This window comes from Artibeus jamaicensis, unplaced genomic scaffold (assembly GCF_021234435.1).
Source record: "Artibeus jamaicensis isolate MK-2021 breed Jamaican fruit bat unplaced genomic scaffold, CSHL_Jam_final contig_889, whole genome shotgun sequence".
NCBI classification, from domain to species: Eukaryota; Metazoa; Chordata; class Mammalia; order Chiroptera; family Phyllostomidae; genus Artibeus; species Artibeus jamaicensis.
Window position 1 is genome coordinate 2,612,562 of NW_026522005.1, and position 26,983 is coordinate 2,639,544.

The window sequence follows — 26,983 nt, forward strand, 5'->3', positions numbered from 1 at the left end:
TGAACTGAATATTTTCCTGTGCAGATGACACATCACTTGCCCATTAAATCACAGAGTTTGGACTGAAAAGGACAAATAGTTGGGCCTGAAAACAACATCATGAAGATGAAAAGAGAAGAGTGCACATACAATGAGTCACGCTGATCAGAATGACTGGCCGTATCAGCATAAAATGGGGAGAATTAAAGGCAGGTGACGTGAAAAAGCCTGTCATGGGACACAGTTGCAGCGGTTCGGACTGCAGCGGCAGCTAACATCCATTGAATGGCTACTCTGAGCCAAGCATTTTGTAATTATTAGCTCATGTGATTCCTGCAAACAACCTACAGATAAATCTAAAATCTTCCCATTTTACAGATGAAGAAACTGAGGTAGCCAGCAAGCGGTGGAGCTGAATTTGAGCCCAAGGCCTGGTGCAGAGCTACTCTTGCTGTCAGTTCACATTCCTAAAACGAAGAGCACAGTAATCCTGCTCTCCTCTGAGCTGGTATGCCCATTTCTGGAGTCTTGCTGTGTGAGGACATCACAAACCAAAAGTTGTCCCAAGACCAGGATGTGACAGAGCTGGACACTTACTCTCAGGGTTGGGGAAAACTGAGCCCTTTTGCTAGAATTCTGAAAGGCGTGTGCCTTGCAATATTTAAAGACTGTTATGCAAAAGAAGAATAAGAGTTCTGTTCAGTAGCCACAAGGAAATTACCAGTTTAGGCTGACAAACATTTACAAAGCGCCAGGACCTCACCAAGAACTCTGCTTGAGAATGAGGATGCAGAGACAAGCTATAAAAGGACATACTTCTGTCCTGGAGGAGCTTCTAGTCTAGAGGGGCGGGGAGGCAGGCCTGGGCTCTCATAGACATTTCTGGTTAGTTTTGCAGCTGGGCAGTGAACTGGGTTGCAAAAGGGGCAGCAGGGGTTCTTTCCCTGGAAGTACGTGAGTGGGTCCTGAAACTTCACCCGTCCAGACAGCAGAGGGGCTTTCCACAGTGGGTGGAGCTTGGGTCGGGTCTCAGACCTCAGACTGGCGGTGAGAACATAAACTCCTGGAAGGTGTGGAATTTTGTTGGTTGTGCTTGTCACATTGCCAGGACCTAGGACAGTGCCTGGCACACAGTAGGTGCTCAATAATTGAGTATCTGAAAGAATAAAGATGTAAAAACTGCACGTACTTGCTTTGACAAACTGGAAGATCTGACAACAGCAGGCCCGCAGGCTGTGTGTGTGGGAGTGAAGACGACGTTCCTGTGTAACATGCAGCTGGTGCAGCTTCACTCAGTCACTTACCTGATCGGTCCTGGACTTAGCCTACAGCTCAGTCACTGAGCTCTCTGCCAACTTTGAGTGTGAAATTGAATACTACGGCTGAAATTTGGGGGTGTAGAGTTCCAAAGTGTAAGAGTTTTCTGGCAATGAACAGATTGTATTATTTGAATATCAAAAAAAAAAATGACCTATGTGACATTTTTGTGGCTCAATTACATCATTCAAGAGAAATATCATCACTTCCATGATGTTTGTACAATATAGATATATCATCCATTCCGACAGCAAGGGAAGAGAATAGCTGCTTGAATGAGAATTTTAAAAATATATAAGCATTATATATAGTACATCATTATTTCTTTTTTTTTTCATCATGAAAGTACTGCTTTCATAAGCTTATGACCAGATTGGTGCTGAGTGTCGTTGGTAGTTGCTAAATGCCGAACAACAAATGCTGCTCCTTTAGCACGTGTGCATGTAAGAAACAGACTTGTCTTGCCAGATACTTGCTTCCTAATATATACAATAGATAATGAAGCAAAATATTTGAGAGTTTGGGGATGATCTAGTTTTTTCTTTATTGATATCCTTTCACACTAAGATCATTGTGGGGAAAAAAAACTGCTTCAAGGAATAATTTACCCACATAAGAAAAGCAGTGAGCCTCCTCGAAAAGAACCCAATTTGGTTCAAAACTATGACAACGTCAGCAAGAAAAACAAGGTGCCTTTTCAACAATAATAGATTTATCTTTTCCCAGACTTCGAGACTGATTTCTACACTGACTTGCTGTGCTTAGCAATGTGAAAATGTTCTGATCCGTAGGAGATTATTTGCTGGAATGCAGGGGAAAAAATGTGCCCGATTCTGAATTTTTACCAATAACTGAGAGAGCAGGGAGTCACCATTTGCTAGTTGTCAGAGCCAAAACTTAAACTGCAACCAAGAGGCTAGAATAGTGCCTCTGTGTTCTGATTTACAGAAGGAGAACTTCGCTGGCTGAGAAACCAGGAGATATATACATAAAGAATTGTTCGTTTCATACATTTACATTCATGTAAAATAGAAACAATTTTGATGTTTAAAGTGAAATATTTCATATCAAGTATTAACTTCTGATGAGGTTTGCCTTTTCATCTCTGCAGTGCAGGTTTTGGGATGTATTCCACAAACACAGACAGGTACACACGCACACCCAATCTATACACGGCGACACGTGTAAAAAACATCGTGCGAAGATGCAAGAGGAGCTTTTAAGCAGGGCCCAGACAACCTGCCATCAAACAAAGCGTCCTCAATGAAAGAACTTTCTTTTTCTTGCAAAAAAACCCTGGAAATAAATAGGAATCCAACTCAGGGGGGTGACTTGGCTGCTTTTGAGCTCCCTACAGCCCTAAAAGTTTATTATTCTATGAACTGATTCTTCCCATGATTCCTCCAACAACAAACTGCTCCTTGGGAAAAGAAGGGACCATTTGGGAAGTGATGTTTATTCTTTTCAGCCACTGGCTGCACATAAAAGAATCCAGGGCCGGAGAGCTGACTCCAGCATGGGCCCAGTAGCTGAGCAACACTCCACCATACCGGTAAGGCATAAGGTCGATGAGGTCACTCAATGGACAACTGGTTTATACTGTGATTTTTTTGAAGTGATATATTTTTCATTAAGTTCAAAATCTTGGTTCTGCCCTGGCTGGTGTGGCTCGGTGGATGGAGCGCTGGACTGCAAAGCAAAGAGTTGCCAGTTCGATTCCCAGTCAGGGAACCTGTCTGGGTTGTGGGCCAGGTCCCTGGGAAAGAGTGCAGGAGAGGCAACCACACACTGATGTTTCTCTCCCTCCCTCCTTTTGTCCCTCCCTTCCCCTCTCTCTAAAAATAAATACATAATATATATTTTTAAATCTTGGTCCTTACATTTTGGAAAGCATTCCACACACCTATAAGAAGCAATCTTTTGTGCTCTGTGCTTCTGTCTCCACCCACGATGGTTTTCTCTGGGGCACAACTCTCCAAGTTCCTCAAGTTTTGTCCCTGTCCACTTTGAGAGACCTTAAAACCCAGAACAAAAGCAGCATGAAAGAATGGATGGGAGAATGAGAGAGGACTCTAAATTCTTTTACTTTGCTGTAAGCAAGTTAGAATACAACGTTTCTTCTTTTTGGTGTGTGAACTCTCACAGCATGTTGTTACACAGTAGAAAAACATACAATTTTCAATTCAACTGATAATCTTCCACCTAAAGCATTTCAATAGAATCCCAATGCTTCTGTTCCAATGTAAGTATATTATTTTAAAGTATACTTGAAACTTTAAGTGTGTACACATTCAGAGGTTTAAGAAACTTCAAAAGCCCCAGATGCAGAGTCTAGGAAGCTGAGGGCTGTGAACTTTGCTCCTCACTCAATCCATGCTTAATTTTGCACTCCTCACAGGTAAGCAGGCAGTGCCTAGGATAGAAACAAAAAGAGAGGTTTGTGCTTTGAAACTGGAAGCTCTTAGTCCTAACACAATTTTCCTGAAGTTCACAGGCCTGATTTCTTAAGGAATAATAGGAGCTGTTCCTTGGTTTGAGACTGCCAGAATTTCACTCAAAGAAGGCCAATATGGGGATTTGCTGTGGGAGTTGGGGAGGGAGGGAAAACTGAGTGGGGGAAGGTTAAAGGTGGAAAAATGAGACAACTGTAATAGTGTAAACAAAAAAGTATTTAAATTTCAGAAAAAGCCAATAATGATGCTCATGTTTGATGTTGTTTTCACAGTACTGTGCTACCTCTCAAATACAGGGTCCAGCGCAAATGACTCCCCTTTTTTTATTATCAAATCTTTCATTACAAAACCATAAGCATGTGATTCTGTAACATAGCATCACACTCAAGCACACCCTATATGACATTTTAGGTGAAGTGTCCAAATTAAAACTATAAATTATTACACTCATATTAGTACCCTACCAACCACACTCCAGCAGGCATTACTTCTGCCGGACTCTGTAAAATCCCCTGGGACAAGTGAGGGTCTTTAATGAAACGTGTCCCCAACACTAGTCCTCTAATACTGTAGTAGCAGCAGCTATTATTTGCTGAGCACTTACTGAGTGTCATAAGTTGTCCTTTCTATTCCTTAGAACATTCCGTGAAACAATTCTGCTCACCATTTTATACAGATTTGAAAATGGAAGATTAGAGAGTTTAAGAAACTTTCCCAAGGTTATGTAGTTTATTTAGTAAGTGGTAGAACTGGTTTTCAACCCAGGTTCTTGAACAGCAGAGGTAATGCCTTCAATGCCAGAGTCCTACTGTGTGCATCCCTGAATGAAAATCAAGATACACAGTAAAGGCTCACCTGTTTAAACATGGTGTGACCCCATGATACTAGAAGGCATGACTGCTGATTAATATATTCTCTTGAAACTTGCATAATGTCTTAAACATAGTAGGTACTCACTAAATGTTTGTTAAGCAAATGAAATAGGTAACTAAGTTAAATAAGAATTATTATTGAAGTTGAAGAGCAACAATTCAAAATTTAAAGAGGTTAAAGAGGGTTTTTCCCAACATATGGATGTTAAGAAACTGTTTAATATTATAAATGGTGAATGACTTTTTTTTTTTTTGGTGAATGACTTTTTTGTTTGCCTTTTTATAATGATCTCCATTACAATCCTTGAACCAAACAGATTACAAACCTGTTATGGCCTGGGCCAAAACCAGCCCCACGGAGCTGATCGTCAAGGGAATGGAATTTACTCTGGCACACTCTTATGTAGGATGCCTTTCCAAGGCCGTACCCCAAGATGCCAGCAACTGTGAAAGCAGGTTAGGAAAGACACAACATTACATAAAGGTTCACAATCTCCTCAATTACTTATCTTCTAGAATTTTCTTTATCAATGCAGTAATTTTAATATTTAAAAAACATGATCAATCAATGAACAAACACTCTGAGAATGAAGCCCCCTCTTAAAAAGCAGGATTAGGAACTGGAGACTTTCTGACACGGTTTCGATTTGGTGGCAGAAGGGCCAGGAGAGAGAGCGCGAAGACGACCCAAGCCAGGCAGCCTCGGGGAGGCCCAGCCCGCAAACGGAAGTCTGAGGCCACCCGGGGAGGGGGAGGGGGGTTCGGGTGGTGCCTACTGGTGGCCTCCGAATCACTGGGTAGGAAATTCTCTTTATGGATTGGAGCCTGGGGAGCTGAGCCCCTCCTGCCTGCAGGGGGGAAAGAGGTCCCCAGACAGGAAACCTCCCGGGGGCAGCCTGCTCCTCCCGCTGGGAATGAAGTGCAGAGTCAGCCGGAAAGCATCCTCTTTGTGCGCGACAGGCCTCTGTACTACACATGGAAGAGGATAAAACCTCGAGTGTGTGGTTAGGAGGATGTCCCCGATTTTGAAACATTGTTCATTATGTTCACTATAAAAAATATTTGACAAGACTGGCCAAAAGAAGAAAATGTGTCCCTAATGGATCTGTCATTCTGAGGCTCTGCTCTAGATCATCCTCTCATGTATCCGGCCGGGCACTCCTAGTCCACGCTTTAAAGAGCACTGTCTAAGGTGCGGTCCCTGCTGCTTAACTTGTATCAGGAAGTGTTGAAGAACTAAGAACTGTGAAGTGGCAAAAATAAAGACTGAGTTTTCAGAAAGTCAAATGCTGGCATTTTGGTCAGCCTGGGCACTCATATCTCCAGTTGTGAAAAACATCTATTTAAAAAAACAACTTTTTAATTTTTTTACTTCTATGACTTACGTGCAACTTTAGGCAATGATCCAAATCTTGGGTTAGCTGCTAAATAACCTAAGGAGTAATATACAAATACATTATTATTTCCTTTTACTCCATATTTAAATTCATAAAGTATAAAGAATCGTCAAAGTTGAAGGTATACGCAAATTCTTAATCAGAAGAAATGAACTTATAAGAGTTATAATTCAATTCTTGATTGATTTAAGTCTCAAATAGCCATTTTTGCCAAGTAGCAAGTGTTAGGTTTAATGTATAGAAAAAAGAACATGAAACAGACAATTCAAGAATTGTTTAAAGATATGAAGGCAAAGACGAAGCCAACAACTAATTTCTAAGCAATTAGTCACTTCTCCCTCCAGAAATGTATTGCTCACGTAACTCCACACAGAACTTCGACTTAGAAATTTCGGGTACCGCTCGTGCATCACTGAACAACAGGGATGCGCTGTAAGAAACGCATTCTTAGGTGATTTCATTATTTGCACGGCCTTCAGAGAGTGCACTTACACAAACCCCAATGCTACAGCCTGCTACACGCCCAGGCTGTACGGCACAAGCTACTGCTCCCAGGCGACCAGCCTGTGCAGCACATCACCATATGAAACAACACGAGGTTAAATCAACCACGAGAGAAAAGGGAAACATCAGAGACACAGTGCACGCGAGAGGTAGGAGGCTGTTGCGAGCATAACCTGGTGCACTATTTTACAGCAAATGTTTTTATCAGGAGGAAGAGGACACTCTAATGATAAAATACATAGTATAGCAATTACAAAAACCAGTAACATAGTTGTTTATTTTTACCATGAAGTAGTATGTACTGTACAGAATGTATGTGCTATACTTTAATATGACGGGCGGTGCAGTAGGCACGGTTACGCCTGTGTCACCTCACGCACGTGAGAGATGCCTGTGCTTCGACACCACCGTGGGTATGGTGTCGCTAGTCCAGAGGAATTTTTCGGCTCCATTGTAATCTTAGGGGACACCCATTGTAATGTCATCTGTCATTAATCAAAGCACTGCTATTCGACACATGACTGTACACATGCCACAATTTTAAAATAGAAACGTTTCAGCCTGTGATAAGCAGAATCATGCCTCCTAAAGATGGCTCATCCCAATGCCTGGAAACCGTGCGTGTGTGACATTATGTAACAAAGGGGAACTGCAGCAGGAAATGGAGTTAAGGTTAATGAGAGGACTTTAAGAAGGCGTCTGGACCATCGGGGTGGGCCCGATGTAATCACAATGACCCCTGAATGTAGAAGAGGGCTGCAGAGGCAGAACCAGAGAGATGGCGGCGTGAGAGGAGCTTGACTTTATAGCCAGAGGAGGGGCCTGGAGCCAAGAAGAAACGTGGGGGGTCTTTAGAGGTTGGGAAGGGAAAGGACGCCTGAAAGTCCCCAGAGAGGAACGCAGCCCTGCTGACACTTGGGGTTCAGTGAGACCCGGGTTGGACTTCTAACCCCCAGAACTGAAAGAAAATGAATTTGAATTGTTTTAAGCCACGGTGTTTGTGGCAATTTGTTATGTGCTTGTAGAAAACTAATCCACAACCCTGGAAAAGAGTATTTGCACACATGCAAGAGAGGATAGATTTTGAGAAGTTTGATGTTCCTAAAACACAATCCCTATTGATGTTGTGACCATATTTTTTGTTGTCATAAAGGGTCTGATAATAACTTATTACTGATCAATGAATATATTCTATAAAAACTCTTCAGGTTATAAAAATGAAATCATATTTAATAAATCAACTTAAATCCATAAGAACAACATTGATTGAAATGGGATTTTTCCCAGGTAAATGACATGTGGTCTTTGAGATGCCAATAAAAACGAGATCATCTCTCATGTCTGCAGGGTACAAGCCCTCTTTCTAAAATCAAGGTCAGCAGCAGTGTTCAATATAATGGGGCTCCCACGGGGTCAGGTGGCTTCCTGCTCTTTGGGAACTAGGCAATGTCTGAGGGTTTTCTGGTGAGGTGGAGACAGGGAAAAAGAAGGGAGCGAGGAAAGAAGAATAGAGAGGTCAACGGGGAAACCCTAATTGCCAGGGAGAGGTTATGTGGGAGATACAGGGCGGCTGCTAGGCCTCACCATCTGTTGTACAAATTAGACAGAGCACCCTTTCCCAGGCAAATATAGCCTCTCGCCAGGACAAAGGGCTAGATCGACAGAGCGTGGTGGATTTTGTCCCCACTGACCTCGTCCCCGGAGCATCCTCGTACAGTGAACATTCTGTCTGACGTATACGTCAGACCGAATGCTGACACGTGTCTAACGTTCTGTCTAACATCTCCGGGAGACACAGGGACTCTGGTGCAGAGAAAGGCCCTGGATTTGTTTCCTGTGGTTGTTGTAACAACTTACCACAAACTTGGAGGCTTAAAACAACACACGTGTGTTACCTGACAGTTCTGGGGCTCAGACACTCAAAATGGGTTTCACTGGGCGTCTCAGTCTGTTTGAGCTGCGATAACAAGACTGAGGGGCTCATAAAGGACAGAAATGTATTTTTGTCCACCACAGTTCTGGAGACTCAAGTCCAAGATCAGGGTGTCAGCATGGTTGGGGAGGCCCCTGTTTGGGTTTGCAGACTTCTTGTGGCCAAAAAGGCTAGAGAGCTCTGTGGGGGCTCTTTTGCAAGGAGAGCGCTACCATTCCTGAGAGCTCTGCCCTCAAAGGCTCATTACCTCCTAACGGCCTCACCTGCTAAAGCCATCACTTTTCAGTGTTAGGGTTGTAACGTGTGAACCTGGGAGGGAGGGGGCGGGACACAAACATTCAGACCACAGCAGCAGCTGAAATCAGGGCTGCGTTCCTTTTCGGAAGCTCCAGGGTTTCCCGCCTCCTAGTGTGTGGAGGCCACTCACGTCCCTGGGCCCCGGACTCCTGGCCCCTTCTTCCATCCTCAAAGACAACTGTGTGGACGTGAGTTCCTCTCATGTTGCCATCTCTCTGGTTCTGTTTTCCAACCCAACTCTTAAGGACCCATTTGATGACACTGGGTCCATCTAGAGAATCCAGAATAATCTCCCTCATTTGAGGTCAGCTGCTTAACGGCCTTTCCGTCTGCAACTTTAATTGCCATTTGCCATGTAACCTAATGTAGTTACGCATTCCGGGCATTGGGACATCTTCCGGGGAGGGGGTGTTGTGCTGAAAACAGTCAGAAGCCTGCACAAAGAAACGCTTCACCACCAAATAAAGGCCACGCACCCAACAGCAGCCAGGAGGGCCACAGAAATCTGGGCTCTCTTATGTGAAATCATGGAACAAGTGTCGGGCCTTACCTTGGTGGACTAGTCCCTGGGTAACGAGCATGCTTGCAAGAGAAAAAGGCAGAGCTGCAAAACAAACATGCCCGTCAGTACTGGTGCTTTAGAGCTTGGTGCCTCACCTGGAAGTCAGGGTGCATGACTCTCAGTTTTTCCCTTGCTTACCGGGGCAAGGACTTTTTAGTCATTTGTTATTTTACTTATCCAACAAATATTTACCTGAATAATTTTCCTGGGGTCTGTCCTGGGCAGTGAACAAACCTAAAGCCCATAGATCTCTGACGTCCCCTTTACCAAACACCCACCACGCACCAGGCTCTGACCACGACTCACTGCACAGGCACCCCAGTGGGTTAGGTGTTGCCTTTAACTGTATATTTTGAAATTCTCAATCCCACATTGAAGTAAAAAACCAGTACTCAAAACTCCTGCCTATGCTATCCAGGATTGTTGTCTGCTTTTCTCTTTTGTGACGTTTTGTTGTATAATTTGGATATGTCTATTTCCTGAGGATTACGAGACTGCTATATTCATGTTAAACACAAGCGATGTTCAGCTGTGATTTTTAAAACAGGCAAGTTAGTCTGGAAAGAGTGGTTTCTAGTTTTGTCAAAATGCATCAGATGACTTCTTCCAAAAGCAGAGAGCGATGATAAACATCTAGCTCTTCCTAGCGACCAAAACAAACAGCAGCCAATTTTTGTACTCATATCTACCCAGTGGTAGGCCAGTGGGTCATCCTGAAGTGTTACTCTGCTAGGGCTTCATTCAATCACTTACTCATGGGCTGTCAGAAAAGACACGAACTGCTAGGAGCACAATCATTGTAGTAATGCATGAAGAATATCAACTTCTAAAGGGTGTTTCTTTCCAAACAATCGATACTGAATTTGAATGACTTGAGAAATCAAAGTGGGTATTTCAAAGTACAATTGCCCCTAAGTCAGCAATGTTGCAAACATCGGGACTCTATCCATAGGCTCTACTATGACATTTCTAAATGACAAATCATGAATTTTTAAAATTGGAACAGACCTTTAAGCAAAGCCTGAATTCACACCCTTGTCTTATTTATGTAAGACAGGCGGGGGTGGGGAGCGTGGAAAGGAGAGGACTCAGCAGAAAAGGTTACTTTAGAGACATTGTCGGAGAAGCATCAATGGATGCTGTCCATTTCGATTCCCTCCACGAACACTGACTAGGTACTTTATACATGTGAAGCACTGTGCTTGGCTCTGGGATGAAGCAATAGACCCGAAATTATTTCTGAATTCAATGAGGGTTAGAATCTGGTGGAGTTTAGGAAGGTCTACTCTTTCAGAAAATTCTAAACCACACTCTTGGTACACGCTCTGCGTCACATCAAGGCAAGTGCCATGTGCCTATCACTTTGTTGCGGCAAAGTGCTCCTAATCAGATATTACCTCTGCCCTTAAAGGTGTCTCAACATGGATTCAAAATTTAACAGCCCAGATATCAAAGTTCTTCAAGGGATTATGCAAAGTCCCTGCTCAAAGCTAAATCATCACCATAATTCCAATGTGGCTCTTACGCAGTGTATTGCAGCACACAGAGTGTTAACAAAGGTTAAGAGGAGGGCAATTTACCTCTCTTCCAGAAACTTTCTTCTTGACACTCTCTGATAATCTTTGAAATCTCCCCTCTGTGGATGTGCAGTTTTGATTTTGGACAAAACAACAGGCTCTGTAAGGAAAGTTCTATGGTGAGTTGACTGAAATCATCTGAAAAGCATCCGCTGTTTCCTGGGAGGAGGGCAGGACAGGTTCTCTGCTCCAGTCACGCAACATGTGGTTCTGTGCTGGCTGCCAGCTCAGAGCAGTGACCGTCTCAGCTCAGCGGGCGCCTTCCAGCTGGGAGCACTGGAGGGACCCAGGCAAGGGAAAAATCCCAGCTACAGAAGCCGAGACTGACTCATTGACGAGCGAGCAGGGAGCAGAGATCTGGTCCGAAAGAACCCCTGCTGAGGCCACGTTCTCCTTCTCCCCTCCGCCCCATGGCCATGCAGGGCAGGGTTCCTGCTGTGCTCGCTACCCACTCCCTCTGCCCACCGGCTCCCTGCAGACCCACTTCAGTGTGGCCTCCGCGGGCAAGGGAGAGAGTCCCCTGCAGCACGTGGTCTACACAGTCCAAGCACTGGGTCACACGTTTTGTATTTACAGACCTATATTCCGATTTACCTGTTTATGTTTCTGTATACACTTTTAGACTACGAACTCATCAGCAGACGGCTTTGTATTTTTTCTGCATAGTTTCCTTTTTACCTTGATGGGTTTTTTTAAAACATATTTTATAAAATATGATCTACACATAATTTCTGGTGCACTGATTGATGTGTTTGACATAATTACTTATATTAGTTCTGCAGTATTTTTTTATCATGTTAATATGCTATAATCTGGACTGACACCCATCTTTCATGGTCTTCCTCCTTCATAGATACATATGTGTTATTCAGTCCTATCCGCATTCTCTGCTCTCATTCCCCTCTGCCCATCACTGTCATTCTGGGTGTTTAATATGCGTCTTTTGTATGGATGCATTCTTGCAAAATGTTCCTTGTTTTGGGTGCATGAATCTTTTGAATATAAATAGTATTGCTTTATATATGTAATTTCATTTTTAAAAATATTATTAACTTGCCCTGGCTGGTGTGGCTCCATGGAATGAGTGTTGGCCCGCAAACTGAGAAGTCACTGGTTTGATTCCTTGTTGGGGCACATGCCTGGGTTGTGGGCCAGGTTCCTGGCTGAGGGCGTGTGAAAGGCAATCAGTTTATGTTTCTCTTGCACATGGATGTTTCTCTCCCTCTCTTTCTCTCTTTTCCCCTCTCTCTAAATATAAATAAATAAAATCTTTAAACAATATTTTTAAGTCACCCCTTTTAAGATCCACCCCTCTTGCTTTATTCATCTGCTTCTGTCCCATAAGTGCCCAGCATGCGTCCAAGTGCACCCACCACACGTTCCCTGTGAACCCACGTGAGAACATTTTTCGGCTATATATCTGAGTGTAAAATACATGGTGTGCCCATTTCCAGTCTGAGCAAGCCTCGCCACCCGCTCTCCCCAGCGGCTGTGCCCCAGGCTCACCCCCCAGCATCGCCTGCGCCTTCCTCTAGGCCCGTAGGGCCTGCATGTGGCTACTTGCACTGGATTCCAACGTGGCTGAAGAAAGGACTTTCCAACCCTGGCATTATCCAATTTTCTAAATTTTGACAGTCATTAGACTGTCATCAAAGGTGTAAAGTCATAATTTATGGTCTTATTTGCATTTCTCTGCAAACATGTGTTTGAGCATCTCTACATATTCTTCAGCCAGACTGTCCCCTTCTCCTCCTGTGTTGAGGTAAGAAATTCCTGCAACTGGCCCTGGGCGGTGATCTGTTGTTATATAATGGCCCATTAATTTTTTTTATCATGGTAAAGTACACATAACATACTATTCAGCATTTCAGTCACTTTGAAGTACACAGTTCAGTGGCATCAAGTACAAACACCCACAGTGTTGCATGGCCGCCATCACCATCTAGTTCTACAATGTTTCCACCACCCCAGAAGAAACCTCATACCCACTAAGCAGTCTCTCTTCATTCCCTCTGCCCTTCAGCTCCCTGGCAACCACTAATCTGCTTCCTGTCTCTGTGGATTTGCCTGTTCTGCAATTTTATGTAAACGATATCTCACAACAGACGACCTTTGGCGGCTGGCTTCTTTTCCTCAGCATAATGTTTCCAAGGTTCGCCCATGCTGTAGCACGTATCAGCGCTCCACTCCGTTCTGTGACACAATATTCCACTGCACATCCTGCCTACCAGTTCATCTGTCAGCAGACATTTGGGCTGTTTACACCTTTTGGCCATTGTGAATAGAGTTGCTATGAACATTCCTGTACAAGTTTTTGTTTGAATGCATTTTTAATTTGACTGGGCCACATGGTAATTCTGTGTTTCACTAACTGAGGAACCACCAAACTCTTCTCTACAGGAGCTGCACTGTTTTATAATCTCACCAGCGAAGTATGAAGCTTCCAATTTCTCTACAACCTTGTCAACGCTTGTTACTTTCTGTGGTTTTTTTTTTTAAGTTATAGAGATGCTGGTGGGTATGAAATGGTATCTCATGGTGTTTTGGATTTGCATTTCTTTAATGACTAATGATATTGAGCATCTTCTCATTTGCGTGTTGGACATTTGTATATCTTCTTTGGAGAAACACCTATGCAGGCTCTTTGCCCATTGTTTAACTGGGTCATTTGTCTTTTTGTTTTTGAGGTGTAAGAGCTCTTTATATATTCTGCATACTAAACTCTTATCAGACTTATGATTTGCAAATATTTTTCCCATTCTGTGGGTGGTTAACTTACTTTTTTTTAAGAAAAAATTTCACTTAATTCATTCCTTACTAAAAGCCGCTCTTGTACTTCCTTGTTTGTGAATTATTTATGTAGGTTCTCTGCCATTTACCTCGGGGAGTTTTAGTGTTTTTCTTGTTGAGGTGCAGCTCCTTGGCTTTTGAAGTTTACCTTGCTGATTTTGCCTATGCTTTTTTGGAACCTTGTGTTGGTAGTGGATGTCAGTGTGGAGAACGATCACCATTTCTTGAGCACTTTCCCGTGGGCTGGGCTCTGGGCCAAGCACTTTACATGTGTGATCGATCACAAGGCAGAAGGACCCTGTGGCACCTGCGCCTACAGAGCTCCGCAAGCAACCCAAGCAGGGGCCCCTCTCTTCTTTCTCTATAACTCCCCACAGCACAGCCCACAGAGGTGGGGTCAGGGTGGATCATAGCGACAAGGAGGAGGGGTTCTCACTTCCCACTTCCCTTAGTTCCTCAGCATGCACTTCTTATCCCAGTGTCGATTCTCTTCCTGGTTCTGCCTGGGCTGAGGCAGAAATAAGGAACACCTTTCTTTCTCCTCCAAACACACACACATATACATACACACATCCAGGGTTGGGGCCAGGGCTGAGACCATCACAGCAACTGTGTGTCCCGTAGTCAAGACAGAAGCTCCTGTGGCAGCCTCCTTAGCAGACTCTGGCGACCCTTTTCCGTACAACCGTAAATGTTTTATGGCTCTCCATTTCATGGAGGCAACTCAGGTGTCTAAATACTTCTCCTTGTGACTTGATATCATTTGTCTGTTTGCCTCTCCTAAACTTTGCTCCTCAAACATCACCTCCCCCATAAACTATTTTTCACTTGAAAAGTTGATCCCAGAGAACATAAACTTCATCTACCCATCACACTACTTTTTCTTTTTTTCATGTATGTATCTCTGAAACACGTAACATTCATTCTTAACAAGCTGAAAAGTTGGGCTTTCAATCTGATGGCTAATTCAGTGGTTAAGGACTCTGCTGTCTGTCCCAAGCAGGAACCCCTGTTAGCAGCTTACACTTAGCAAGGTTATCCTTGGTAACAACAAAAGTGTAAAAACAAGCATCCTGTAATATCCTGTTAGATTCAGTTAGGAGCTTTGCTCTGTTAAGGGCAACCTCTTCAGTCACTGACACCCTATGTAAGAGTTGCTTAAGCTGGATGCTAAACAGAGAATTGTAACGAAAGGATTTTATAAATAAAAATTGAAAAGATGCTTTTCGAGGCAATCAGAAACACTCTTTTCTTCCCCACTTCATTTTCCCTGAACCCATCCAACAAAGTGCCAGACTGAAAAAAGTAAGATGGGTGGTCAAGGACGAGGCTTAAGGAAAGTCCTGTATGATGTCCCTTTTCTGATGGCAAACTGAAAATGTACCTGCTGGCTCGGCGGTGGCAAATGAGGTTTATCATGGTTTCCATGCGTGGACACTGATGCCATGATGACTTGGTCTTTGCTTCTCTTCTACTTGCATGCACTCAGCTGCCACTGTCTAAGGAAAGTAGAAGAGACTCACTGTGCTGTGTCTGAATGTTCCTATCAACCTTAAAAACAGCCTTAATATCAACTCACCTCTTTGGAAAAAATTGCTTTCATTTTGTCATTAGTCAATATTCAACCTGCTGCAAACTTACTTTCTAATCCCCCGCCCGACGATGAATGTGAAATGTCATGCCATGAACATTGAATTGTTTTACTACCTATAAATTGTGTCCTAAAAGAAGTTTCAATTCATTACAAGACCATTACCTACACAAATATTTACTGAATGTCTATTAGGTGCCAGGCCAGGGAATATAAGGAAGAATAAGGCAAGCTCAGTGCTAAAGGAACTCACAGTCTACAGGGGAAGAGAAATGTCAGCAGTTACCCAACATGCCGAGGGCTGCCCTGGAGCTAGCTCCGCCAGGGTGCTCAGGAGGGAGTAGAAGCAAGGTCTGATCACTCTGGTCAAGTGTAACACCAGAGACTATGACTCAGGCTTGTAGAGGGTGGATGCTGACTCCCCAGCATAAAAACCAGTTTTAAAGGTGCCGTCGTAGTCCAGGCAAGGAAGTGTAGACACCTGAACCAACACCCTGGATGGAAGCATAGAGATGGCATATTTGAGTCTGGAAATGTTGAATTAGCGTGCCTGTGGGCACATACGTTGGGATCAGCCAATCGGGGGCAGAATATCCGAGGATCTGGGCCTGAATTAGAGAGTAAGAGGAGATTGGGAAGATGAATTTGGGAGCTTCCAAATTCATGAAAGGTAAAGCAAGAAACATATAAAATTGTCTAAAAAGAGTATTGGAGAATGTGAACATTGTGGCCAAAAGAATACCAGTGGAAGAAAAGAAAGACCAGGGAAATGACTGGAAAAAAAATAGCTAGTTCAAAGGGGGAGGGAATGAACCACTGGTCACATGGCTCAGAAAGATGATTTGATAATGGTGGACATAGTCCAGGTGGACTCTGAGCCCCCACCTGGCCAATGGCCACTGCACTCTGCAGTCTTGGACTCTGTGACTTCCACTGATTTCCCTGCCAAATGAACCTTTCATCATACGCAATTCCACTTCCTGCTGAACTGCCAGGCATACAAGCCAAGGGGGTCCTTACCTGTACCAAGTCTCACCTTAGGTACCTAATGTTTTTGTAAAGGCAGCATAATGCCCTGCCAGTGGACAGTCCTGGAATCAGAAAGACCTGAATTTGGATCCTGCCTCCACTCCTTGCTAGCCCTGTGTTTTGGGGCAAATGATTTGCTGTATTTGTGCCTCAGCTTTCTCATCTGTTAAGTGGGGGTAATGAACAAGCAACCTCGAGGGGCTGTTGTGAGGATGAGGGATGAGGTCCTTAAGCCTCAGCTCAGCACCCAGCACCCCGTTCACAGTGAGCGTGTGAGGGGGGAATAGTGGACTTGGGCACCTTAGGTCTTGAAGATCTCCATGAAGTCTTTGCTGACCTAAGGCCAATTAGATTATCTGTGCTCAGAGTTAGGCCATTGCTTTAAATCAAGAAGCAAAGATACATAATCTCAGCTTTGGTGGGCAAGTCCCCTGCACACAATTAATCATTGGTCCACATCTACGCAAACCTTCTGAGGGTCTTGCCTTCCAGGTGCAGCTCCTACCACTAGGCCCTCGTCCCTCTGCTTCTTGAGGGTGGGGAGGGAATGCTGACAGGTGGGCAGTGGGAGGGGGCTACGCAGCAGGATCAGGGTGGGGGCAGGTGGTCGGAGGGATGGCCCCGAGGGGGGTCACCGTACCCTGTGATGGGGGTAGGGATCAATCTGCCGGAATCCGCCGCTACCCCCAGTCAGAGGGCGGGGGTACAAGCCCAAGCCCACCGGCCTCACCCAGGTCCCAGCCCCAGCCCGAGCCAAGGGGAGAGGAGCCTGCAGGGGCGGCTGTAGGCGGCCCGTGCTGACCCGCGGGGCCCAAACTGCCCGGGCTCCTGAGGACCCACGGAATAAAGCAGCCAGAGGAGGCCACCATCTCTCCCGCGGTCACCCCCTGGCGGGCTCGCCTGCGAGGTGAGGCTCTCCCCGCAGGCCGCGCGCCCTCAGAGCGGAGCCCGAATCCCTCTGCTGTTGCTGGCACAGCCCGGACCGGCTGGGCTTCCCGGCGCCCGCCCCTGCCCGTCGCGGCCCACGGGAGCCCCAGAGCCCCTCACCTCTCTTCTCCGCGCTCCCCCGAAGCCTTCTCCTTCCTCCTCTTGCTCCGCCCCCACTGCTCGCTGCTTCTCACTCAATTGGTGCACCCTATTCCCACCTTTCGCTCCCTTCCTCTCTCGGTGGCTTCAGCACGCACACGGAACTCTCAGGCCCCAACCCAGCTCTGGCTACAAACTCCCGCCCCACCCTCAAGAATTGTCCCGACATCAGGTAGATCCTACCTCCTAGGTGTCTTTCAAATCACTCCCTTCCTCCCATCCACAGTGAACCAATCATTCACCGAACACCTCGCAGGGTTTGGCATTGATGGTCACTGATCTGCAATTCTTTAAAAAAATTGAGATTCAATTGACGTACAACCTTATATTAGTTTTAGGTGTACAACATAACAAGTTCACATTTGTATACATTGCAGAATGATCACAGTGGGTCTAGTTAACCATCCATCATTATACATAGTCACCTAGTTACTCCCTCCCCAACTTCCCCCCTTGAAATGAGGACTTTTAAGATCTACTTTTTTTTTCTTTAAGATTTTATTTATTTATTTCTAGAAAGAAGGGAAGGGAAAGAGAAAGAAAGGAAGAAAAACACCGATGGAGAAAGAAACTTTGATCAGTTACCTTTTGTTCGAACCCTGATTGGGGACAGGACCTGCAACCCAGGCATATACCCTGACTGGGAATTGAACCAGCAACCTTTCGGTTTGCAGGATGATGCCCCACCAACTGAGTCACACCGACCAGGGCAGAATCTACAATCTAGCAACTTTCAATATGTAATATAGTATTATTGGTTATAATCCCTGTGCTATACATGACATTCCCATGATTTATTTCTTTTGCAACCACAAGTTTGTACCTTTTGACTCCCTTCTCCCATTTCACCCACCCCCTTGCAGTCCTTTCTTCACCTGTTTAGGGTGAGTACCACTGTTCTCTTTCGATGGTCTAGGAAAGGAAGTTGTGCGGGGCCATGCTGGGAGCTTGCAGCCAAAGCCGAGTCAACTGGTCCCAGGGTTTCTCCTCCCACTGTTCTTTGTCCAGGCCTCTAGCCTCCTGCCACTCCCAGCCTCCGACTTGTGGTGGGGAAGCTGCTGGTGCCTTTACCTGTGTTGAGTTGGAAGAGAGGTTGTGGACCATGCAGAATGGCCTCATCCTTCCTCACCTTTCCCTACTGTTGACATTGGCCTCTAGGCCTGCTGCCTGAGCCTCTCCACAGTGCTTCCCCAGCCTCCTTTCTGTTCCTCATGTTCACCCAGCTTTTTCTGCCGGGGCCCTGGCATGGAACTGTCCCCTGCCTGGGGTCCCCTCCCCATCAGTCTTGTCCTGGTATTTTCCTACTCATCCTTCTCTGATTCTTCCTCAGGAAGACGTGCCTTGACCCCCACTTAGCCTAAAGTAAGGGTTCCCTTCTTTTTCATAGCAGGTTCCCTTTTCTTTCATAGCACCTATTACAAGCTGTTATTATGTAATTATTATTACTTGTTAGGGTGCTTATTTGTTTTAAGCCTGTTTCCCCTGCTTCAGTGGAATATGCATGAGCTATAGAACAAAATGGTGTCTGTTTTGTTCCCTGTTGTGTACTTGGCATCCCAGATGTAGGAGGGGCCCAATACATGGCGGATGAACAAATGGATGAGTGAGCCTGGGTTCAAGGCTGTTTGCCAACACACTGCTGTTTTGGAGGATCCATGCTCCTGAGTACATCCCCCAGACCACATTCCTCCATGTAATCCACTGGTGCCTTTCTCTCCTTTCCCCCTCCAAAGAAAAGGGGATATAGTTCCATTGCCAAGTTTACATCGTGTTACCAGAAGTCAGAGGTAACCCTTTGCTATTTTGTGGTCTGAGAGGAACAGTGTTTTCACTGGTTTTGTGATTAAAATGAGCAGTTCTCCATTGCCCAGAAGTTTAACTTCCAACAAATACACCAAGGACCTTTGTCTTTTAGTCCAGGTCCCCACCTTTGTTTCTACTCCCACCAGAATGTTCCAGTTAATTGACTCAACTAACTGGAACTTAGGGCTATGTAACGTGCACAGATTATATGAATTATCACTTAGTATTTGTTGGACAAGCCTGGTGTGCGTGTGTATAGTACCAGGCACTTTCAGAGATAAAAGGGCAACGGTCCTTCCCTCAAAGAATTGATCACTTCCCAAAGAATTAAAATAAAAAAAACAAAATATACTTGGTCCTAGAAGTACATAATACTGAACAGACTCTTTCTTAGGCGTAGCTTTAGCTTCTTACTGGGCCTCAGGGTCATGACTAAAGAGTTATTATCATTGGCTAATGCTATGAAGAATGAGGCTAATTTAGTGCCAAAGCGTTCATGGCAGGCCCGAGCTTGAATTATTTCCATAGCGCTGCACTGTCCTCCGGCAAGATCCAAATTCATTAGCAGGGCCCTGCATGATACAGCTCCTGCCTGCTTCTCCAACACATCCATCTTAGGCTCGCCAAGGGTCTCCAAGCAGCTGATATTCTTCCTTCTCACTCTTTTGCACGTGCTGGAGCTTCAGCCTTCCTCTGCTTCTCCACCCTTCTCTCTTTTGCTCTTTCTTTTTTAATTCTCACCCAAGGACATGCATATTCATTTTAGAGAGAGGGTAAGAAGCGAAGAAGAGCGAGAGGGAAAGAAACATCAGTGCAAAAGAGACACACTGATTGGTTGCCTCATGTATGCATCCTGACTGGGAACTGAACCTGCAATCCAGGCATGTTCCCTGATCAGGAATCAAACCCCTGATCTTTCAGTTTACAGGATGGCACTCCAACCAACTGAGCCACACTGAGCAGGGACCTTTTATTCTTAAAGATAAGTACAGATGCATGGACAGCAAGGGAGGGAGAGGGACCCAGACAAGCAGTTTGGGGGAGGCAGGAAAGAGTACTACGCTGTGTGGCTGACTAAAGACCCGGCCCTAGTGGGGAAGGGGTGGGATGGATTAAAAACAAAATGCAGGTCGGAATCCAGATCACCGCCATAGGAGCTCTGGACTAACTCACAACCACCTCTTCCCTGCTGGTAAAGGGGCTCTGACTGGTTTCCTGGTGGGGAGGTTGCCAGGAGCATGTGTGTGTATGGGGGGGGGGCATCTTGGTGGCCAGTGAAGCCCTCATCCTCCACTTGCCATCTTTTCTTGCCCCAGCTCTCCACTTGCCATCTGCCTAGCTCATCGCGTCTCTAAGAGTAAATAGTGTCCAATCCCACAAAAGCAGACCAGCCGGGTATAAACGAGGTGGCACTCGAAAGACTGAGCTCGGGTTCTGCTTTCCTTCACGAGCTGGCACCACCGTCACGACCGGCGTGTGGCCAGCTTGGCTCCAGCTTTGGGGCCATTGACCCTGGGCTCTGGCTGCTTTCGGTTCATCTGGATTTGATATTCAGACTGCCAGACTCAGCGAGAGGCAAAGCAGGCCTGAAAGAGCATGATTTCAGCCCAAATGGGGAAAATCTGAGACATGAAGATGAGTGTACGTTGATCTGGTCGTGTCTCAAGTATTCCTTGAGACAGGCCTACCCTTTATTTCCCTCACAAATGCTACTAACAGAACATCCAAGAGTATCTCTATTACTTTAATATTCCAGCACGGCTTGCCGTACAGCCTACGACATGCAAAGCCCTTTGACTATATAAAACAGAATGTTCCTGAAGTAGCAGAGAGAATACATGGTCAAGCAGAGGCCGGCAATATCTTGTGGCAGATATTTTGACCTCATTCCAAAAGAGTATTGTCATCTTCGCTTCCTGCTGTTGGTCCCAAGCCTATCTTTAGAGCAGCCGCCCCACATGACTAGTCGGGTGGGCAAAAAGCAATTTGATTTTCTGGTGGAAAAAAAATACTCATAACAGGCTGTAAATCCAAGCATAGCTCTAGCTCCTTGCAGGATATAATTCCATGTTAGAAGAAAGGCTTATTGATTAAAATCTAATTGATAGAGAGTTGGGTAAGACTTACTCTTACTTTTTTTTAATAGACTTTATTTTTTAGAGCAATTTTAGATTCACAGCAAAATTGAGAGGAAGATACAGAGATTGCCCGTATCCCCTCTTCCCCCTCTCATGCACAGCCCCCCATTATCCACAGGCCCACCAGAGTAGTACACTGGTTACAGCCGATGACCACACAGGAACATGTCACTATCACTCAGAGTCCATAGTCTACATTAGGGTTCACTCTTGGTGTTGTACATTCCATGGGTTTGCACAAATGTATGGTGACATGTATCCATCATTATGGTCTCATACAGAGCAGCCTCACTGCAGTAAGAACCCTCTGTGCTTTGCCTGTTCATCACCACCACCTCCTGGTCCCCCAACCCTGCAACTACTGATCTTTCTAGTATCTCCATAGTTTTTAGCTTTTGCAGAATGTCATGTAGTTGGACTCATAGAGTACATAACCTTTTTGGACTTGCTTCTACTTAGTAATATGCATTTAACATTCTTTCATGTATTTTCCTGGCTTGATAAGCTCATTTCTTTGCAGTGCTGAATAATCCATGTCCAGACATACCACAGTTTATCATTCTTCTACTGAAGGACTTCTTGGTTGCTGAAGGAGCCAGGGAAACGAGGAAGTGATTGTTCTCAAAGTGATTGTTCTCAATTTTAGCTGCTCGCTCGACCATAAGGACAGGGTGCACTTAAAGGAGGTACAGAGCTGATTGTGTTAAGTCAGCTCCTGGAACGCCAAGTGGGGGGGGGGGGGGGGGAAAAAGACCACAACCACAGCATGAGGTTTAAGAGCCAATCAGCCATACTATCACGAGCTGTCCACGAGCTCTAGTAACCAGTCCTTGGTCAGATCACGCACCTTAGCATAGCCCCTGAGCCAATAGCTAACTGCCACCTTCTGCTTCTGGAAGTTGCTTGCTTGCTCGCCTCTATAAGAACCCTAGTCTGTAAGCGTTCGGCGCGACTCTCATTTGCAGCCATTCTGGCACTCGTGTGTCTCCGGAGGCACCCCGAGAGTTCGCCCCTGCGCAGGTAAAAACTTTGAAACTTTGGCCAATAGAACACCTCTGACTACCCAGCGGTCTCCGACCCTTCTTGCTCGCGAGGACGGGATGTAACAGTTGCTTCCAAGTTTTGGTAGTTATGAATGAAGCTCCTGTAAACACCTGTATGCAGGTTTTTGCACGGACATCAGTTTTCAACTCCTTTGGGTAAAAACCAAGAGTTGTAATTGCTGATCATACAGTACGAACATGCTTAGTTTTGTACGAAGCTGCCAAACTAACTTTCAAAGTGCCTTTGCCGTTTTGCGTGCCCGCCGGCCACGAATGGAGAGTTCCTCTCTCTCCCCATCCTTGCTAGCGTCTGGTGCTGTCAGGAAGATACGTTTGAGAGGAATTTCTGGGATCCCTTCACTACCCCCTCATCAGCCTCCTCACCCAATCCACTTTCCTCAGCATTAGGGAAACCAGCATCGGAGTCTTGGTGATGCACACCTGAAGCGTCGCTGGAGCTTTAGCTGCCCCTGCTTCAGGCAGTACAGCCTCACCTTCCCGCTCCAGGGCACCTCTCGGGGCACCTGCACGCTGTCCATCCCGCCCACCCCCGCCACCCACACTCTTCTGTGGCGAGCTCATAGGTAACACTTGCTCTCCGGTCTCACTGGAGACGGCTGCAGACTGGGGACTTCGGGCACGGACTCGGAACCACACTGCATGGGTCGCAGGTACAGCCCTCTGTCGTCTGCATCTGCACACACATAACTGCTGAAACTGCGCCGGCACACAGGTGGGCAGTGCTATTTGAGTGCCCGTCACCACTCTCCCCAGGAAAGCCCTCCCCCGCCTCTGGTGCAGCGGCCCCTCCCGTGTGCTGTTTCACTGACCTCTTTATTTGCCTCTGTTCTAAGATGTGAGATCCCTGAAGGTAGGGACTGTCTTTTTCACCTTCACATCTCTGGCTGGAAAACCACATACAAATCGAGATATTAATTTATGCTATTAATTCAGCAGGCCAAACAAATAGAATGTAGTCTTCCCCATTCCAAGAGGGTTTCCACCGGTGCCCCTCCCGTGAGAATTGTTCATGACTTTTGCATTATAGAAATAAAAGAAGGCTTCACAAATAAAGCATCAATCAAGCTGCCAGAATATCACAACTGTGTAGAAGCTTGCAGGGAGAAGAGCCCCAGCTGAGAGAAGAAGTAGTGGACTGATCCTAGAGAAAAGAATTTGAGCTTTTTGAGAAACTGGGAAGGGAACAGGGCTGCACGGGCCCTGGCCTGGTGGAGACCATGGCTCTGGCTGTGGAAGGACCTCAGGCACAAAGGCTGCTGGGTGCCTGGAGGGAGGAGGTTTAGTAAACATTTGCCTTGCCCGCCTTCCAAAGCTCCAGGGCTGGGCCCGGGCCCACTGCTTTCAAGGTTCCCCATGGATTTTGAGAGGACCTCGGTAATGGCCAGAGAGGTCTGCTAAAACCTTCTGGGTGGTGCCAGATCCCTTGTCCACCCTGGGGAGAATGGTAACCTCTCTGTCCTGCCCACACCAGGTTCACAAGGTTGAATTTCCTGAGCGGATGGGGACTCTGAACAAATGTAACTTTAATTGAGACACAAGGAAGCATGGCTTTCTTTGACCCTTTGCGAAGTGAGCTAAAATCCACACGTACCACAGGCCCATGGTCCTGGCAACAGCAGGTACATCACCTCTTTGGTGAGTGGATAAATGCCGGGAGCATCTTGAAATGTATCCAGTGTGTTTTAATAATACCATAGGAACAGTTTTTGTTTGCCTAGAGGTTTAAATAAAGGTTTTCCAGGGCTATTTCCTGAACATTTAAAGCGCATTGAAATGACCTATCTTTGAACAAAGATTCAAAAGACTTCGTGACTGCGCGTTACCAACACGTTGAATTTATAACTCACCAGTCTTACATTGCTGGTCTCCTAAGCAACTCAGCCTGGCTGGCTTCCACTTCAGTTGTGGAAGGACTGGCGTCTCCAGTCAGAACTTGTACCGCAAAGCCCCACCTAAAATGAGAGCGCCTGTTAGATGGAAAATCAAAATCCAGCTTTGCCTACTGGCATCCATTTCACAAAGCTGCCTTGTGCCTAGCAATTCCTCGCCCTTGCTTGGAATGGAAGCGGTTTAGTCTCTTTGCTTTTCTTCTTCTGTCAATTACTGATGATCATTCATCCAGGGATTACTCAAATGAATTAAATCTGGAGATAATCCAAAAAGATTCCTTTAGACATTCATTCCCCTCTTTAGTCTTTAGAGAATACCGGTCAGTAGACCTGCTCAGTTTCCTGGCCTAAGTATCAGAAGAGTACCTCAAAGACAGATAATAAGTGGAAAAAAAGTAGCAACAGGCTAAACACCACAGCAAAGCATTCAGGCGAACTCAAAGGTGGGGTGGACGTGCCATTGGAGAGTCGTCCTGGACTCTCAGGAAATCAGCGCCCTCACAGCAGAGGCTGTTAGAGGAGAAAAGAAGTTTGCGCACCCCACAGACCTCTGACCAGTAGACAATACAAGTGGCCTTTATAAAAGTATCCCTTCAAACAAACTGACACATAGTGATTTAGGACTACAGTTTATCTTTGTCATTAACAAAATAGAAAGAGGGTAGATATGATTTTATAACTATGTTTCAGGTTTTCAGTTAGACAAATTCTGTACCTCCATTACTATTCCAATGGCTTTAATTTTTGAATGTTTTTCACCAGTCTTGGATCTTTAGTACAGCTTAATGTTGTTTTTTTTCTATTTCTTTCTGTCTCTTACTTTAAACACAGCTTTTGACCTTTAGAATGAATTCCAGCAGCACATTTATCAACAAATATTCAAGATTAAATGGGTATATATCTGAGCAAGCTCTAAATGATTAGGTTAAAGTTTACAGTCATGACAGACTACAAAAGGTATTCGTCTCTGCCTACTGAACTAACAGTCTCAGAAATGAGAATAGTAATTGTTATGATGTTACCACTTCAGCATTTCATAAAAGCAAGACAGTATTTCAAATGTGTGTGTAAGTAACTTGGAATCCTCTGGTACTGAGTAGCAAATGCTGGGTCCCGTGTTTACACTGGACCTGCACAGTGTTTGCGGGAGACGTTTCATCGAGTCTCACCACAACCCAGGACTCTCCCGGGTCTCTTTTCCTTGAGGGAACCGACACCCTGGCAGCTTAAAAACTGCCCCAAGATCACGTTGGCAGCTGTGATAAAGGCTGGCCTGAAATTTAGATTCAGTGAGTAATTCTTCATCCAACCAATATTTATTGAGCACTTACTAAGTGCCAGACTCAGTTCTAGCTCCTGGGCATACGGAGGCAAACAAAGACATCAGATCCCTGCTGCGGGTCTTGTGAGCATAGTTGAGTTTAGTGGTAGAGGCGTACCTACTTCCACAATTAGGCAGCACTGCGGCTGTCTGTTTACAAGTTTAGCCCTATAAGCTGATTTGATTTTCCTGAAGGAAAAAGGCCCCTATACTCATTCTAAATCTCTGAAGAGTGGAAGTGTGGACCAAAGCTGGACTCTACCAGAAAAAAACAACAACAACTCTCTTTGAAATAGCTTCTTCCTTAAAAAACAGATAAATAAACAGCCAACACACATACAGACACTTCTCTTTATCTTTACAAAGTATCATCTATTTTAGACAAACTTTTTAACAAGAAGCAGTACTTTTTACAATTCAGGGTTGCCAGGCCAGTTGACTATTTTTTTCCTATTGTTTCCATACATTACATTAAAAAGGACACGGCAGTGCATTTCCATCATAGAGTGACCTGAATTTGCACCAGGTCAAGGCTTTTGTTCCCTTAGCAACCAAGCTGCCCTTGCGCTGCTGTGAACAATGCCTGCAGTGGCTTTCACACACGGTCAGGAGTGCAGGAGTCTGGCTGGTTTCAGCTGCCTCCTCCTACCCTCCGGCCTGCTGTAATCTAATTTGGGATTTCTCAGAATTCTTCTCCCGTCAGGGGCAATGTGGCTGGAGAGGCAGATGCAATAGAGAGGGATCATGGATTGGGACTTCTTCTGAGAAGAGCCTACCACACCAATTCAGGTGCCCGTGATTTACTGAAGGTCCGGTTGGTCTCAGAAAAAAGGGAGAGGAAAGCAGCGGGGGGCAGTGGGAGGAAGTGAGCGATGGCGTGGCCTCAGCTGGTGCCGCGTGGCTCTGGGGAGCGCTGGATGTGAGTCGTGCTGCAGAGCGCTGCCCCTCTGTACTCACGGTCATTGGCATCGGCAGCTGGATGAGGTTGTTTCTTAGTCCCTTCAGGCGCTGTAACAAAAACTGCAGACTGGGTAGCTTATCAACAACAGACATTAATTGGTCACAGTCCTGGAGGCTGGAAGTCTGGTATCAGAATGCCAGCATGCTAGGGGGAAGGCCTCCTTCCAGGTTGCAGACTTCTTGTGTGTCATGTGGCAGAAGGGGCTGGAGAGCTCTGAGGGGTCTCTTTTATAAGGGCACTGATCACACTCTGAGGGCTGGACCCTCATGACCTCACTTCCCAAAGGCCCCACCTCCTAATACTGTTACAGTAGAGGGGCTGGATTTTCAATATATGAATTTGGAGGATTGGCAGGGGAGGCACAAACTTCAGACCACAGCATTCAGCTAAAATCAAGGTGCCAGCAGAGATGCATTCCTT

The 26,983-nt window shown here is 45.5% G+C and overlaps 1 protein-coding gene and 1 long non-coding RNA gene across 4 annotated transcripts; both read right to left on the reverse strand.

Annotated features, from left to right (window-relative positions):
- Positions 1-3,361: 3,361 nt before the first annotated feature.
- OCIAD2 (OCIA domain containing 2) lies at positions 3,362-17,462 on the reverse strand. Of its 3 annotated transcripts, XM_037134789.2 has the most exons (7): positions 17,349-17,459; positions 15,066-15,180; positions 10,895-10,991; positions 9,303-9,356; positions 6,007-6,054; positions 4,948-5,065; positions 3,362-3,709 (listed from the first exon to the last, which is right to left on the reverse strand). In XM_037134789.2, exons 2-7 carry the CDS (start codon positions 15,126-15,128, stop codon positions 3,628-3,630), a joined length of 462 nt encoding a protein of 153 aa, XP_036990684.2. In that variant the 5' UTR covers positions 15,129-15,180; positions 17,349-17,459; the 3' UTR covers positions 3,362-3,627. The 3 variants fall into 3 exon arrangements, with proteins under 3 accessions (XP_036990684.2, XP_036990685.2, XP_036990686.2); XM_037134790.2 differs by lacking the exon at positions 9,303-9,356 and having other exon boundaries at positions 17,349-17,462; XM_037134791.2 differs by lacking the exon at positions 15,066-15,180 and having other exon boundaries at positions 17,349-17,461.
- A 5,126-nt stretch (positions 17,463-22,588) lies between these two features.
- LOC119041474 (uncharacterized) lies at positions 22,589-26,752 on the reverse strand. Its single transcript, XR_005081038.2, has 4 exons — positions 26,560-26,752; positions 24,240-24,344; positions 23,202-23,276; positions 22,589-22,687 (listed from the first exon to the last, which is right to left on the reverse strand). It is a non-coding gene; the product is annotated as an uncharacterized LOC119041474 (long non-coding RNA).
- Between the last annotated feature and the right edge of the window lie 231 nt (positions 26,753-26,983).

Coding starts and splice junctions, on each gene's coding strand:
- OCIAD2 (XM_037134789.2), bottom strand. CDS start 15,128: ATGGCATCAGTGTCCACGCATGGAAACCATGATAAACCTCATTTGCCA. Junction 10,992..15,065: donor TGCCACCGCCGAGCCAGCAG/GTACATTTTCAG, acceptor CTTTCCTTACAG/AGCCTGTTGTTTTGTCCAAA. Junction 9,357..10,894: donor AGAAAGTTTCTGGAAGAGAG/GTAAATTGCCCT, acceptor TTTGTTTTGCAG/CTCTGCCTTTTTCTCTTGCA.